At 39.6% G+C, this 13,850-nt stretch overlaps 2 protein-coding genes across 2 annotated transcripts in view; one reads left to right on the top strand and one right to left on the bottom strand.

Moving 5' to 3' along the window:
• The window catches only part of fip1l1a (FIP1 like 1a (S. cerevisiae)), a 34,751-nt gene extending 29,627 nt beyond the window's left edge, over positions 1-5,124 (bottom strand). The window contains exons 1-5 of the mRNA XM_047374575.1: positions 5,094-5,124; positions 4,082-4,131; positions 3,874-3,978; positions 3,659-3,774; positions 3,438-3,514 (exon numbers count right to left, since the gene is read on the bottom strand). Coding sequence (XP_047230531.1) covers positions 3,438-3,514; positions 3,659-3,774; positions 3,874-3,978; positions 4,082-4,100 — 317 coding nt within the window. The 5' untranslated portion in view covers positions 4,101-4,131; positions 5,094-5,124. The remainder of the gene's footprint in view (positions 1-3,437; positions 3,515-3,658; positions 3,775-3,873; positions 3,979-4,081; positions 4,132-5,093) is intronic.
• Positions 5,125-5,666: 542 nt separating this feature from the next.
• Positions 5,667-13,850, top strand: part of scfd2 (sec1 family domain containing 2) — a 148,349-nt gene continuing 140,165 nt past the window's right edge. Inside the window, exons 1-2 of the mRNA XM_047374573.1 lie at positions 5,667-6,602; positions 7,723-7,891. Coding sequence (XP_047230529.1) covers positions 5,780-6,602; positions 7,723-7,891 — 992 coding nt within the window. The 5' untranslated portion in view covers positions 5,667-5,779. The remainder of the gene's footprint in view (positions 6,603-7,722; positions 7,892-13,850) is intronic.

The following is a 13,850-nucleotide window of genomic DNA, read 5'->3' on the forward strand; positions in this document are numbered from 1 at the left end:
GGCCTGTATATTTACATAACATTTATGCAATATAACACCAAAAAGTTGGTCACTGTGGGTTGCTCGATTCCTTTTCCCAAATAGGCTTAAATCATGGCCATATGTTATGCCACATGATGTGCACTTATAATATATTAAAAAATAGCACATTAGTTTGGCCTAATCTCCCTCCCAGTGCCCCTACATCAACCCTTCATTGGTCCATTAATGCATTAAACCTCCTTAACTAGGTCATTTTGTCTTCTTCTTACAAGAGTCTCTTACTGACATCCACCACCCATGCATGCACAAACACACACACACACACACACACACACACACACACACACACACACACACTCTCCAACACTAACCCTCACAGAACACATACATGGAGATACACACACATATGGGACACTAACCTCTTTCTGTCACTAGGACTTAGTCAAAGGAAGAGACGAAAAGTGGAAAAGGAGAGTGACAGTTCTATCTAATAGCAGCTCATTATTGAACAGTTTCCAGCTCCTAGATATCTCTTTTGTTTGCCTATTTTTGAAGAACATACCTGCAGTTTAGCTAAAGCTTGCTCAATAACATGATATATAAAAAAAGTTCCTATATTATTGTAAATCAGAAATGTAGAATTGTGGAGAAATGTAGCAAAACTATATATTTCCCAAATAGTCTGCATAGATGTAAACACCAATGGAGAAAACCATATCTAAATGAAAAAACACAGCATAAATCCCTTTAAACTAGCAGCTCCCTTATAGAACGAGCTTTCTGCTGTCTGTCAGTTAAGATAAAAACATCACATATAGGCTTTGTGAGTTTATAACATGCTGTACAGTATGGCTTCCTGTATCTCTTCTGGTCCTGCTTTGTCACGTGAAATGAGGTAGATTGAAGACCCCACATAGCAGTCAGATTTATATGACATCCCCTGAAGGACAACCTTGCCGATGGTTGAGAACATCATTAGGAATTTTTAATTAAATATTATGTCCTGCCAGTCCTCTCTAGCTGACAGTGAGGCCTGTGGTGAGCATCTTCATTAACTATCAAACTAAAAGACAAGAAGTGGGGGTGGATATTTTAGTGTGACTAAAGCTTGTTTACTGGCTTTTAGTCACACTAAAATAAATATACAGAACCAAAATATTTCCAAAATATCACCAAGGGTATTCAATTCAATTCAATTCAAAAATACTTTATTAATCCCAAAAGGAAATTAAATAACAGAGCTACTCCAACCTGCTGCCACCTTGAGCGGCGCAATTCTAGAATGTTTTTTTCCTTACGGTCTCATTCTTACCAGCTCACCACAGAGTTTTCTTTTATATTACAATACTGTATATGTCCCTAGTTGGTAAATAAATGTTTACTTAGTCTGCCCCTAAACAGAGATTTGCAGAGCCTTGTAAGATTATTCATATCCCTTAAACTGTGTCACACACTGCCTGTTAAAAAATAAAAGTCAACACCCATATTTAACAACATAAACAGGTAAGAGCCTCCCATTGAATATTTACTGCTTGCATGATTATGTTTCAGCTGGCAACAAGTTGTTTAACCCTTACTGATTAATTGAGTAGCTTCTCGTTTCTTAAACAACCATCAGAAAACACATGCTGTGGTCGTGGAAAAGATGTCAATTTTTTTTGAAAAAAGTCAAATTATTAGCATCCATGAAGCTAAGAAAACGTCTAAGGAGATTGCTGAAACTACAAAAACTTGGTTAAGAACTCTCCAATGCAGTTGAAACTGGAACGATAGTGAGGAACCATCATCTTCCAGCACAAATCCCTTAAATGTTTGGATAAAATTGTAAAAAAAAACACAACAGAAATCCTGTTGTTGACAGTAAGAGCATTTCCTCAGGCATAATGCAACTGGGACCCAGTGGGTTGGGACTAAACAGCTTTGATGCCTCAAGAACACAACTGTGTTCAGTGAGGCTTATTGAAAAAAGGCTTGCAGGTGAGATTGACGATTGTACACTTTAGCAATCCAACAAGGCCATGTGGTCTGATAAGTCCACATTTACTCTGCAAAGTGATGAGAGCCTCAGGGTAAGATGAAACGCCTAAAGTGACACAGTGCTCGATCTCGGCAAAAAATGTGAAAAGTCAGTAAAATATATTTATAAAGCACCTGTGTTTAATTTAATCTGGTTATAACTACGGCTTTTCTGTAAAGGCCACAGAGGTTTGTTAGAAAGCATTAGTTAACAAACAGCATCATGAAGACCAAGGAACACAGAAGACAGGTCAGGAGAAAGGCTGTGGGAGAATTTGTAGCAGGGTTAGGTCAGTTCTCAAGGAGAACTGTTCAAAATGGAAAGAGTATGGCAAGACTACAAACCTAACAAGACATGGCTGTCTACCTTAACTGACGGGCATGAAGAAAATGAATCACAAAAGGGATCAAGAGGCCAACAATAACTTTGGTGCCACTGCAGAGAAGTATTAGTCATGCACTTCCTTCATGGAAGAGCAGCAAGAAGAAGCTACTGTAAGAAAGCCAGATGAAGGAATTCAGCATAAAGGTTTGCTTATGAATTTTATTAAATGAACACAATCACAAAGACTAAGCAAAACCAAAGTTGTGAAGTTGAAAGCAGGGTTAGGTTTTAAAACAATATCCCAAGCATGTCATGAAGCACTGTTCAATTTATCATCTGAAAATAGGAAGAGGAAGGCAAAATCACAAACCTAGCAAGACATGGCCATCCACCAAACATGGAGAGCACCTATCAGAGAAGCAGACAAGAGGACCATGGAGCTCTTGAGGAGCTGCAAAGATCCACACTTACAGAGCTAGGTGGGATAATCTGTTGAAAGCACAGCTATTAGTTGTGCATCCCACAACTCTGAACTTTAGGTATAAGTGGCAAGAAGAAAGTCATTGCTATAAGAATAGCCACACGCCACGAAGAGAACACAGGAGCAGAAAACTAACACTGCTCATCACCTTGAACACACTATACCCACAGTACAACATGCAAATACCATCATGCTGTGGGAATGCTTTTCTTCAGTAGGGACAGGAAAGCTGATTGGAGTGGATGGAAAGATGGTTGGAGCTAAATACAGGACATTCCTGGAAAAAAAGACTTCCACTTTAAATTTACGTGCAAATATAAGTTCAATATAACAACTTTTTAAACATACTGTATTTTAGTAAGGCAACAAATCCGCAATTCAATATTTTAAATACTAATAATAAATTACAATTTACTGGCTCACAGTAAGCAGTAACATCAAATGTTGCTGATGGAACAGTTTTATCACAAAGTATCACAAAAAAGTACCACGTAATGTCAAACTACCAGCACAACAAATTTCAATAAATAAATAAAAAATTATTCTGGGATGAAGATATGTTCCATTTTTAGCAAACAATTATAATTCTGTGTTCAGAGATGTGCACAATGAGAATAAAAACATCTTACTGACCGGCTGGATTTCTTAGATGGTCTGCCTGAAGTGGACGGAGCACAAGACACCACTTCTTCATATTTTGCCCTCTCTCTCTATGGCCCAGGCAGTAACACCAAAGTCACAATCAATTTCTGGTCTCTGTCTGTTCTGAAGCTTTGTTTGAAAATGTGTCTTTCGTGCCCCATAAAAAGACAGTTCTTTAAATATTATTTAAATATTCTAATAGCTGGTCTTACCATGACTTTAGCAATATGTTGTGTTTGGAAGGCTTGTAGTTTAGCATACTTCCTACAGTATGTCTTCCAGCTTTCTTCATTGAAACCATAGTTAAAGTAATCAGAGATATCAGCCCCTAACAAATAAAAAACTGTTGTTAACAAGTCTGAAAATGCATGGTTAACGGGCACTAAATGAGCTTTCATATAGATGAAATACACTAACAACAATTTACCTGATTTCCTCCATGGCTTTTCTTCCACAGGCTGCACTTCCTGGGCCAGCTGTTTGACTTCATAGATATTCTGAAACACATCCTTGTCCTCTTCTTTTGTACAACCTGATAGACATTTTTATAATTTTAGAAAGACATCATTAAACTGAATTGCACAGCATGTTGTTTTTTAGCAAGCATGCTTAAGAATATTAAATACTAAGGTTACCAACTGGATCTGTCCTCATTTCAGAACTGAACTCAGGTGAGTGTCCAGAGCTGCAAGAAATCACATTTCTACAGCTGTTATCTCTGTCATCATGAGAAGAATCTGAACTCAGATAAACACTTTGGACCGGGTTAAGTGCTAATAGTCCAATTTCGAATGCTACCGTGAAATGGAGGACTAATACATCACACCTTCTCCCCAGAACATTATGAGAAAATATCTCAAAGCTACACCTTGACAGAAGTAGGTTCCTGACAAATAACGCAGGTTCCTAAATATGTCCTACAGGCAAAAACACAGTATAAATCTGGAAATATATATTATTATTTAGTCATGATTTATATCAGATGCACAGCCACAGGACTGCAGTTTTAAAAAACATCAGCAGTTCTATTATCACTGACCCAGCTATTAGCTATCAAACTATAATGATCATGGTCTTTATTGCAGAGAAAAAACAGTATTTCACCTGGATACCTCCTTTCTAGAGAGCACACACGGCAATCAGATATCACTACTCTGGCATCATAATTATACCTAGGCAGGCATATTATAGAAAAAAGAAACATCTAAACTTCAGAGTTTGTTGACTAATAATCATTTTCAGATATCAAAATATACACGTTTGAAGTAATTTGAGGTAATTAACAGATGCAACAGGCAAAACAATAACAAAGAAACTGTAAAATAACTTTCAATATGTTATATTTTAGAATCCTTAAAGTAGCTGCCCTTTGCTGTGATGACTGAACTATGAACCTCTGGGCGTCTCTCAATGAACATCTGGGAAGTTCTTTCAAGACTCTTTGGAAAACCATTTAAGGTGACGACCTCATGAAGCTCATGGAGAGAATGACAAGAGAGCAAAGCAGTAATCAAAGCAAAGGGAGGCTATTTTGTAAAAATCTAAAATCTAAAAATGTTTAAAGTTATTTTACACTTTTTATTTTTTTTTATCATTGCATTATATATACATATATGTGTGTGTGAATGTTATGAATAACCAACATACCTGTGAGGACTGTGGTGATTTTCCGTCTCCCTGTCATATTTCCCTGAAAGAAACGCAAAATAAAGATACATGCCATTAGAAGCCTAGATGTCTACTAATGAGCATGCAGGAGGAATGAGAATGAACAAATAATATGGAATTTTCTTTTAACTTAGCTACATTGAAACATTTTGTCGTCTTCGTCAGGACTCATGGACTCTGACTCGGGAAAAAAAAAACATGTAGGAGTAAAAAAATATATTAAAATAAGCTTTTAGATAAATTTAGATTTGAGGATTCTGTAAATCTGTCAGACCTTGGAAAGCCGTCACCCGAAATTATGACCAAAAGTAATTATCTCAACCGCTTAAATTAACAATAAACTTTAAACTTCGGTTTAAAAAAAAATAAAATCAATATTTTATTTGGGCGTTTGCTAATGAAAAATTATTGCTTTGTTTCAGTTTGTGTTGTTGTCTATAGAGGTACGGTTAACACTCAATAACTGATTGTAAAAAATGTTTCCTTAACTCCGACAGTTGGTCTCCGGGTGCCGCTAGTAATCACTATGGCAACGTTTCGGTGACGTTTAAACTCTGCGACGCGCAACCGCCACGTCACCTCGAAGGGACTTGTGTTTTGGTTTGCTGAAGCAACTTGTTTTGTGGCATCTGATGATTCTTCTTTGCATCTAACCGACGCTGTTTATGAGCAAAATGTTAACCGCTGAGGATTTCACACAGTTACCGCTCCTTATGTGGGAGAAGGTGTTCTCCAAGGTGAAGAAAGCCGTGGTTTTTATGGATGACAGGTGTGCAGAGGCGCTTCATTGGAGTGGAGGGGCTGCAGCCTTGCTGGAAGCCGGAGCCAGGAACGTAAAGCAGTTTTCGAGCTTCGAGGCGTGCGGTGAGAACGAGCCCAAAGCCGTGTTCGTGGTGAGCACCGTGTTAAAGGGGAGGACGGTGGACATCATAAAAGATATCATATCCCTCAGCCACTTTCAGTACTGCGTCGTTTTCACCGCTGTCCCTCACTCCGTGCACCTGTTCGCCAACAATGTCTCCACAGAAATGGAGGGTAACCCAGTGTTCGATCAGTTTGAGGAGAAGCTCTGCGAGTGGATGGGAAATATGAACTACACGGCCGAGGTCATGCACTCTCCGGTGGTCTTCGCCCCCGTGTCGCAGCAGCTGATCGTCGCGCCAGCGTTTGCTCACCTGTTTCCCCTGCTCCCACCAGACCTGGACAGCCTCAATGCAAAGCGAGCAGAGAAGAAGAGATTTGGCACTTTGAATGACCTGAATGTGCACTCTCTTCCGGTGGAGCTGCAGATTGAAATTAAATGTTTGGTTTCGGCGTTGAACTCCATGTTTGAAGCTGCAAAGATGAGAGAAGAGAGTTTTGCTGTGGGGCCAATGAGCCGCATCATCGCAGGGGAACTGGCCAATCACAACCAGGCGAAAAACAGAAGGAAGACTGCGCCTAATAAAGCATCGATCATCTTTATAGACCGAACAATGGATCTTACAGGTGAAGCCCAGTTTGAAGCAGATCTCTAATCATATGATAATGACCCTCTTCATCTTTTACATACAGCAGTTTAGGACTCCTGTCTATCCAGTTTAAAAGACACATAAACATCGATCAAGCATAACATTATGACCACCAGGATAATAGTGTGCTGGCCTCTCCTTAGGCTGTTTAAGCTGCTCTCTCTAATCAGGGCAATGTATCCTGTGGCATCTGGCAGCAAGATGTTAGCTGTGCATGTAAGGTGAGACATCCATGAATCAGACCTTTTTATCCACCGCATCACATGGATACTCGATTTGAATGGGATCTGATGAATATGTAGGCCAACACCTGATATTCATTGTTGTGCTCCTCAAAGCATTCCCGGACTCCTTTTGCTTCACTTCCCACATCTATCAATGAGCCTTGCCACCCATCACCCTTTCTCTGATTAACTAGTGTTCTTTCACTTGGATTACTTTGGATAGATACGTACCATTGCGGACCGAGACATCCCACAAACGTTGCAGTCATGGCTCTGGCCGAACTGTTGAGCATCTTGGCCCTTGTCAAACGAGCTGAAATCCTTAAACTTGCCCATTATTCTCCCTCTAACATGTCAACTGTAGGAGAAAAATTTCATTTGCTACCTAAGATATACACTACGTTGTCAAAAGTATTTGTCTGTCTACTTTTACATGTACATGAACTTTGATGACATCCTGTTAATCTATAAGGTCCAACTTGTTGATGGACCCACCGTTGCCAGCAAGAGCAGCTTTAACTATTCTGCATCTTCCACCAGGTTTAGGAGTGTGTTCATAGTTAGATGAGAAAACCAGAATTGCAGCTTCCGCTTTAATTTATCCCAAATGTGTTCAAGAAAGTTGAGATCAGGACTCTGTGCAGACCAGTTAAGTTTCTCCACACCAAACATTATACACCTCCAGCCTTGAAAGTGATTGGAACACTAGAATTCATTGATTTGGTGCTGTGACCCAATACTTTTGTCAGTATTGTGTATGTTATGCACTTTACCTGTAGATGGTCATAATGTTACGACTAATCAGTGTACAGACCAACACATGTTTTGAAAGCCTTCAGTCCACACTGACTATTCCCCTTTCTTTATTCACAGGGGTGGTTGGTCATCATGGTGACAACCTGGTTGAGAAGATTCTTAGTGTACTTAGCCCATTGCCGGGTCACGTGACGGATGTGCAAGTGGACATGTTGGAACTCACAAATGTACAGAGAATTCCTCACTTCCAGAACACAGTGGCCCCTGGCTGTCTTGCTCAAACCCAGTAAGTTCAGTTCTGTATATTATTTTTTTATATAATGCTGAACAATACACAACAATGCACGCTTGAGTTCAAAAGTCTTTGGTTGGTTACTGAGTCATGGAGCTTTTCTGAATCCAGAACAATAACATCACCCCAAGATTTCTCAGAATTAAAAGGGTAAACAATTATTTTTCATTCAACATTTTATACCTCTGAGACCATCTAGATGCCAAGTAGCTGTTGAGGAACGTCTGACTTCGCAGACATATAAACTTGGGGGTCATCAAAGTAGCAATGGAAGTTCATGGTATGTTTTCTGATGATGTCACCTAACGGGAGCATGTGGAGGAAAAATACCACTGATCAAAGTAAGATGTTTCAATCTCAGTGATAAGATGCTGTGCTTGGTCTTACATGCAGTCTATTTTTAGTTAACCTGAACTAGCCCAGAAAGAAAATCACTGTCTAAAGCAACAAGTAGGTAATTTTTCGCTTTTTTTGATACCATTTCAGTGCTGTTATTCGCTCTAAAAGCAGATTAGAAATCATCATGAACGTCATTTTTATGCAGATGAGGAGTCAGTTGTTTTTACCAACTTTTGAGAAAGACATTGTTTAAACAGCTGTGATCAGAGTGAAAGATGAAATATAAGTGGTTGTCATCTTTAACATCTTTTGTGAATTTCATTTAAAGCCAGAGCTAAATTTATCTTTCATTCATGATACAGATGCAGTTTGCTTGGGTTTTTAACAATGCTTGTTTGATTGCTGTAAAATGTTTGCATGATTTTTGTCATTAACTTTAGGGATTTAATTGTAGAGCCAATCTCCACATCACCAAATGAAGAGGGTGCCAATTAGTAGGTGACTTGTCAAATTTGCAGGGGAAGAGTACTGCATCAAACTATTCCCAGCCTGTATTTAAAATAAACTAATTAATGAAAAGCTGCAGAGCTATATTTATACTCCTATTTATGTCATTTGTGCTTTGTGCATTTTTGTGTTTGATGATTTTAAGACTGACTGAAATCCCAAGGTTTTCTGCCAGTAAATGTTTCACCTTCTTTTCAGTTTGTAAAATTTGAAAACTCATTAAATTGTTATCGGGTTCATTGTGAAACCACTGTTGCATAGGATAAACAGAAAGAAAAATTAGGCACAACGTTTCCCACCCTTTGAACCTTTCCCTGTTTTGTCATGACAACCATAGACTTAAATGTATCTTATTGGGAGTTTATGTGATAGATTTCCCAAATAAAAAAAATATGGTAAGTGTGCAGAGAATGTGTATATATTCAGATCCTCCCCCCCGCGATATTTTATTATCGCATTATTTTATTTCATCCCTGAACAGAGAGGTCAGGGATGAAAGTTGTTCTGTAACAAGCATCTGAGGCCTTTTACAGAACAGTTATATTTATACCTTAAATAAAATTGACATAGGTGGACTTTATGTTCTTATTAGGTGACTTAAAGCTACATGTTTTCACTGGAATTCATTTGGGGTCATCAGAGTCAACAAGGCTGCAGTCAAATGTCAGCAACTGTCTTTAATTTGTTCGAAAACCATGCATCACTGTCTTCCGCTTCACAGATATGTAGTAGTTTTGTTGTTCTCTCACATAAATCCCAATGAAGCAGTTTGTGAGACTGAAAGGTTGTGAGTCTAACCAGGTAGTCAGCAGCACAGGAGCACCACAGGGGACGGTACTCTCACCATTCCTTTTCACTCTGTACACCTCAGACTTCCAGTACAAGACAGACTCCTGTCGTCTGCAGAAATACTCGGATGATTCTGCAGTTGTGGGGTGGATCAGAGATGGACAAGAAGATGAGTACAGAGAGCTGGTGGACCGCTTTGTGGCATGGTGTGGAAACAATCATCTCATTTTGAACGTGACTAAAACAAAGGAGATGATTGTAGATTTTAAGAGAAACAGGAATAATTTTAAAACTATTTCCATCATGGGAGAAGAAGTGGAGGTGGTGGAGGAGTATAAATACCTCGGTGTTCACCTGGACAACAGACTAGAGTGGAGATGCAACTGTGAAGCCATCTACAAGAAGGGACAGAGCAGACTGTACTTCTTGAGGAAGCTTAGGTCCTTTGGTGTTTGCAGCAAGATGCTGCATATCTTCTATAAGTCTGTTGTGGAGAGTTTGATCTCTTCTGCCATAATTTGTTGGGGAAGCAGCATCAGAACCAGGGACTTAAAAAAGCTCAACAAGCTGATAAAAAAGGCTGGCTCTGTTCTGGGGACTCATCTGGAACCTCTGGAGATCATTGTGCAAAGAAGGATTCTTCATAAAATGAAGAACATTATGGAGAACCCTGAACATCCTCTTCATCAGACTGTCCTACAACAACAGAGTGTCTTCAGTCAGAGGCTTCTTCAGATCTGCTGTAAGACGGAGCGCTACAGGAGATCCTTCCTGACCACAGCCATCAACATCTACAACGGCTCTTTGAAGAAACTCTCATAATGAGCTACAACAACATTTAATTTCCCTTTGGGATTAATAAAGTATTTGTGAATTGAATTGAGCTCCAATAAGTACTAATTAAATTAATCAAGGTTTTTAATCTATTTATAGCTCCTGTGCTCTCTGTGTCACTGTTCTCTCCCCTTTTCAACACATTTTAAACATGCCGGTTAGACAAGTTAAGGCTCTATAATTACACAATTTTCCTAGCTTTTCATTTTTTTTGTCAGTGTAGTTAAAGTGCCACCCAGGATGAGTTATGTTTAGAAAATCATGGCAGATATTGCCTTAACAAGCTCTCCCAGCAAAAAGATAATCTGATAAAATCATCTAACTAATCCACAAATTATAATTTACTGCCTGCATGTGTGTTTGGCCGGGGGTGGAAAATCGAATTCACCAGCCGAAGCTACGCTTCTTTGACTGAATGAATGAAGCAGCACGTGACCAGCATCGGGTGCCAGTTGTTCTGGTCTTGGCCATGCAGGTGCATGTGTTAAGTGCCTGCGGTGAGGCTGTTGTTCATGGCAGGATTTAGCCCTACATCATGTTCCACTCAGGCTTTGTCCCTTTATGTGGTTTCTGGGGGAAAAGACTTTGACTTAGAGGAAAAGTTTGGTGGCTGGAGCTGCAATGCATTAAGTGTATCCGTGGTGATTTTGCAAGGGCTTATACATGCCAAAAAGAAAAAGTGAAATTTGTTTCTATTTGTAGGTTGTACCTTTCATGTAGCGATAAAAAAGATTATCTGATCTTCACATTAGATTCTTAATCCCTTGGGTTAACATCCTCAGATGAAAAAATAGTTATATCCAATATTTATTATCCAATTTGTTTCTACAATTGCTTTTGTTAAGATCATTATCTACAAATACACAAAAAATGCTAGTTTTAGTGTTTAGGGTATTTTTTTCCAGAAATCTCCCACAAAATAGGTTTTGTGTCTGTCCATCTTGGGCGTTGTGATAACACACAGGAAGGTTTCAAACAAGCTGAAACGTCTGCTTTTGTTCATGCTTGCCTATATTATCTGTATTTGGTTAGCAGCTCCTGATGGCAGAGCAATGCTGTCCTACATCTTGCTTCACACTGCTAGACAGTCAGGTGCTTTCTCAGAATTGTCATTGAAATTCTTTTAAATCACAAATATATATAATGGGCATTTTTAGCCATTTTGAGACATTTTAAAGTATAAAACTGATATGTTTTGATACTGTTTAGCCAGTCCATACCTACAACCACATATTACATACTTGTTCTTTAATGTTTCGGTTGCATATCACAGGAACAAGCCATATTTGTTTGTGTGGAGTGGGGGTGAAGGCGACAAGCATGAGCGTTATTACTGGTGCTATCACGGAGCAGATGGGCCAGTGGAGCCTTTTCGCAGATGCTTCAGAGACTGAAGTGCTGCAGAGGCATTCCCACTGTCTTTAACTGCACAGCTCGCCACAGGCACCGTTTATGTTGATGACTCCAGTACGTTAAGGACAGCACTCTGCATATGTACGATTGTAGTGGTGTTTATACATTTCATACATACATCATTCGCACTAAGGCAGAAATAAATTGTTTCCTTCTCTTTATTATTACTATTATAGACTGATGGTTTATTGCATTGCAGTTCTGGTTTCCTGCAGATCCTCATTAGGAATAACCTAATTCTGCAAAAGGAATGATTTTGTTGCTAAATTTCAACCGTACCCTTCAGGGACCATCTGGATGAATTTCCTCCTTCTGGATGTTTATACACCTATGATTTGTAAGGCTATTTTTAGAATGTTTTGATTGATTTTGCTGTATAGACCATATTAAACCTTTAAATATTAGGTGTAGACTCAATTTGAACCTCTTTTGTAATTCCAGGATATTTGTTTTAGATCACTGTGTCTTAAACATTCTGTGGGTGGTTGTTGATTCTAGCGCTGCAGGCGAGACCCCACAGTTACTTTGCAATTACTGTCATATTGTCTTTCATAACCTGGTGAGAATATGCCAAATCCTACAACCTGACTTACACTCTGTGGTTGCAGCGATCATGCCAGAGAGAGAAAGTCTGCTTTGTGTGTCTGTGTGTGTGTGAGGTCTTGCACATGCAAACACTTTGCTTATGTCTGATTTTCAATGTGCTCGTCCGCTATAAGAAAGTTTTTTATTAGTATTTGGTAAAGAGGCCCGTTCTTTGGGAGCTTTTCTTCTTTTAATCTATGTATGTGTGCATGTGTGTGTGTGTGTGGGGGGGGGTGTTCCTATCTTGGCATCAAAGTGAGAACCATTTTCCCAATTTCACCATCAAATTGAGGACTGCTTGTACCAAAGTGAAGACATTTTGCTGGTCCTCACGACCTATTTTGCTAACAGCTAGGTTAAGGACTAAGGTGTGAACTGACTTTAGGTTAAGGTTAGGGTTAGGCATGCACTGGTAATGGTCAGGTTTAGGGTTATTGTCAGGGTTAGGGCATAGAAAGGGTTGGAAATGACTGAAAATCAATGGAAGTCAATGGGAGTGAACACATGGTCCTCACTACATATAGCAAAACAAGAGTGTGTGTGTGTGTGTCTTTGTGGCCAGGTGCCTTCCAGCCCAGTCTGTGTAATTTGTTGTGCTTGGCTTCACAGTCACTTTTTCATCCAGGGAAGGACCTTTGAGGTTCATTGGCAGAGGGCACAGAGTTTCCTCCAGTCTCAGACTGAACCCCGCTCACCCGTTAGTCGTCTATCTTGGACATTGATGCTGAGGTTGGAGTGTGTGCAGTGTGGGCAGAGCAGAGCATGGGTGGCCAAGGTGCTCTGGGTCTCCCGCAGGAACTGCTGAGAGAGAGCCAGGCACAGACACTGACCCCACCCTGCCATTAAAAAAAATCTTTCCTCCTTAAATCGAGCCTGCAGATCCTGCATACATGCCACAAGGATAGAGGAAAAACACCTATTCCTGACTTAGCTGGGAAATATGAGCATGAATAAAAGTTACAGATTTTTAGGAAGGGTTGTGTGGGAAAAGTATCAAAAACAACAAAGATAGACAAATGTTGAGAGAATGGAACAAATAATAATGGAACAAACTTGAGAATAGCTAGCCCTGTTTCTATGCTACAGAGGACAAGAACGGTGGTTCAGAAAGCGGCCTTGTTTGTTCTGTTGTGGTTCCCAACAGTGCTGAGGTTGTTTTTCTTATACTTAGACATAAATCAGTGGCTCAAACAACCGAATTAAGTCATGGAGGTCATTCATCAGCAACTCTAGCCTGTTATTATGCTTACAATGTCCAATATATATATAGTGCATAGCAGGTTTGTTTGAACAGAAGACAGGAACCTTTGTATGGTGTTACAAAGGATGCTGATTTTGACCAAATAGGATGCCTGTGATGATGCCAGCCCATGATTAAGTAGCTTTTTTTATGATGTTACTTATGTCAGGACCTCGACTTCACTCCAAGAAGTTCACCACCCCTGTAGCCTAGGGCAACAACAGCTGCAGTTGTCTGGCACATGTT

This window comes from Girardinichthys multiradiatus, chromosome 9 (genome assembly GCF_021462225.1).
Source record: "Girardinichthys multiradiatus isolate DD_20200921_A chromosome 9, DD_fGirMul_XY1, whole genome shotgun sequence".
NCBI lineage: Eukaryota > Metazoa > Chordata > Actinopteri > Cyprinodontiformes > Goodeidae > Girardinichthys > Girardinichthys multiradiatus.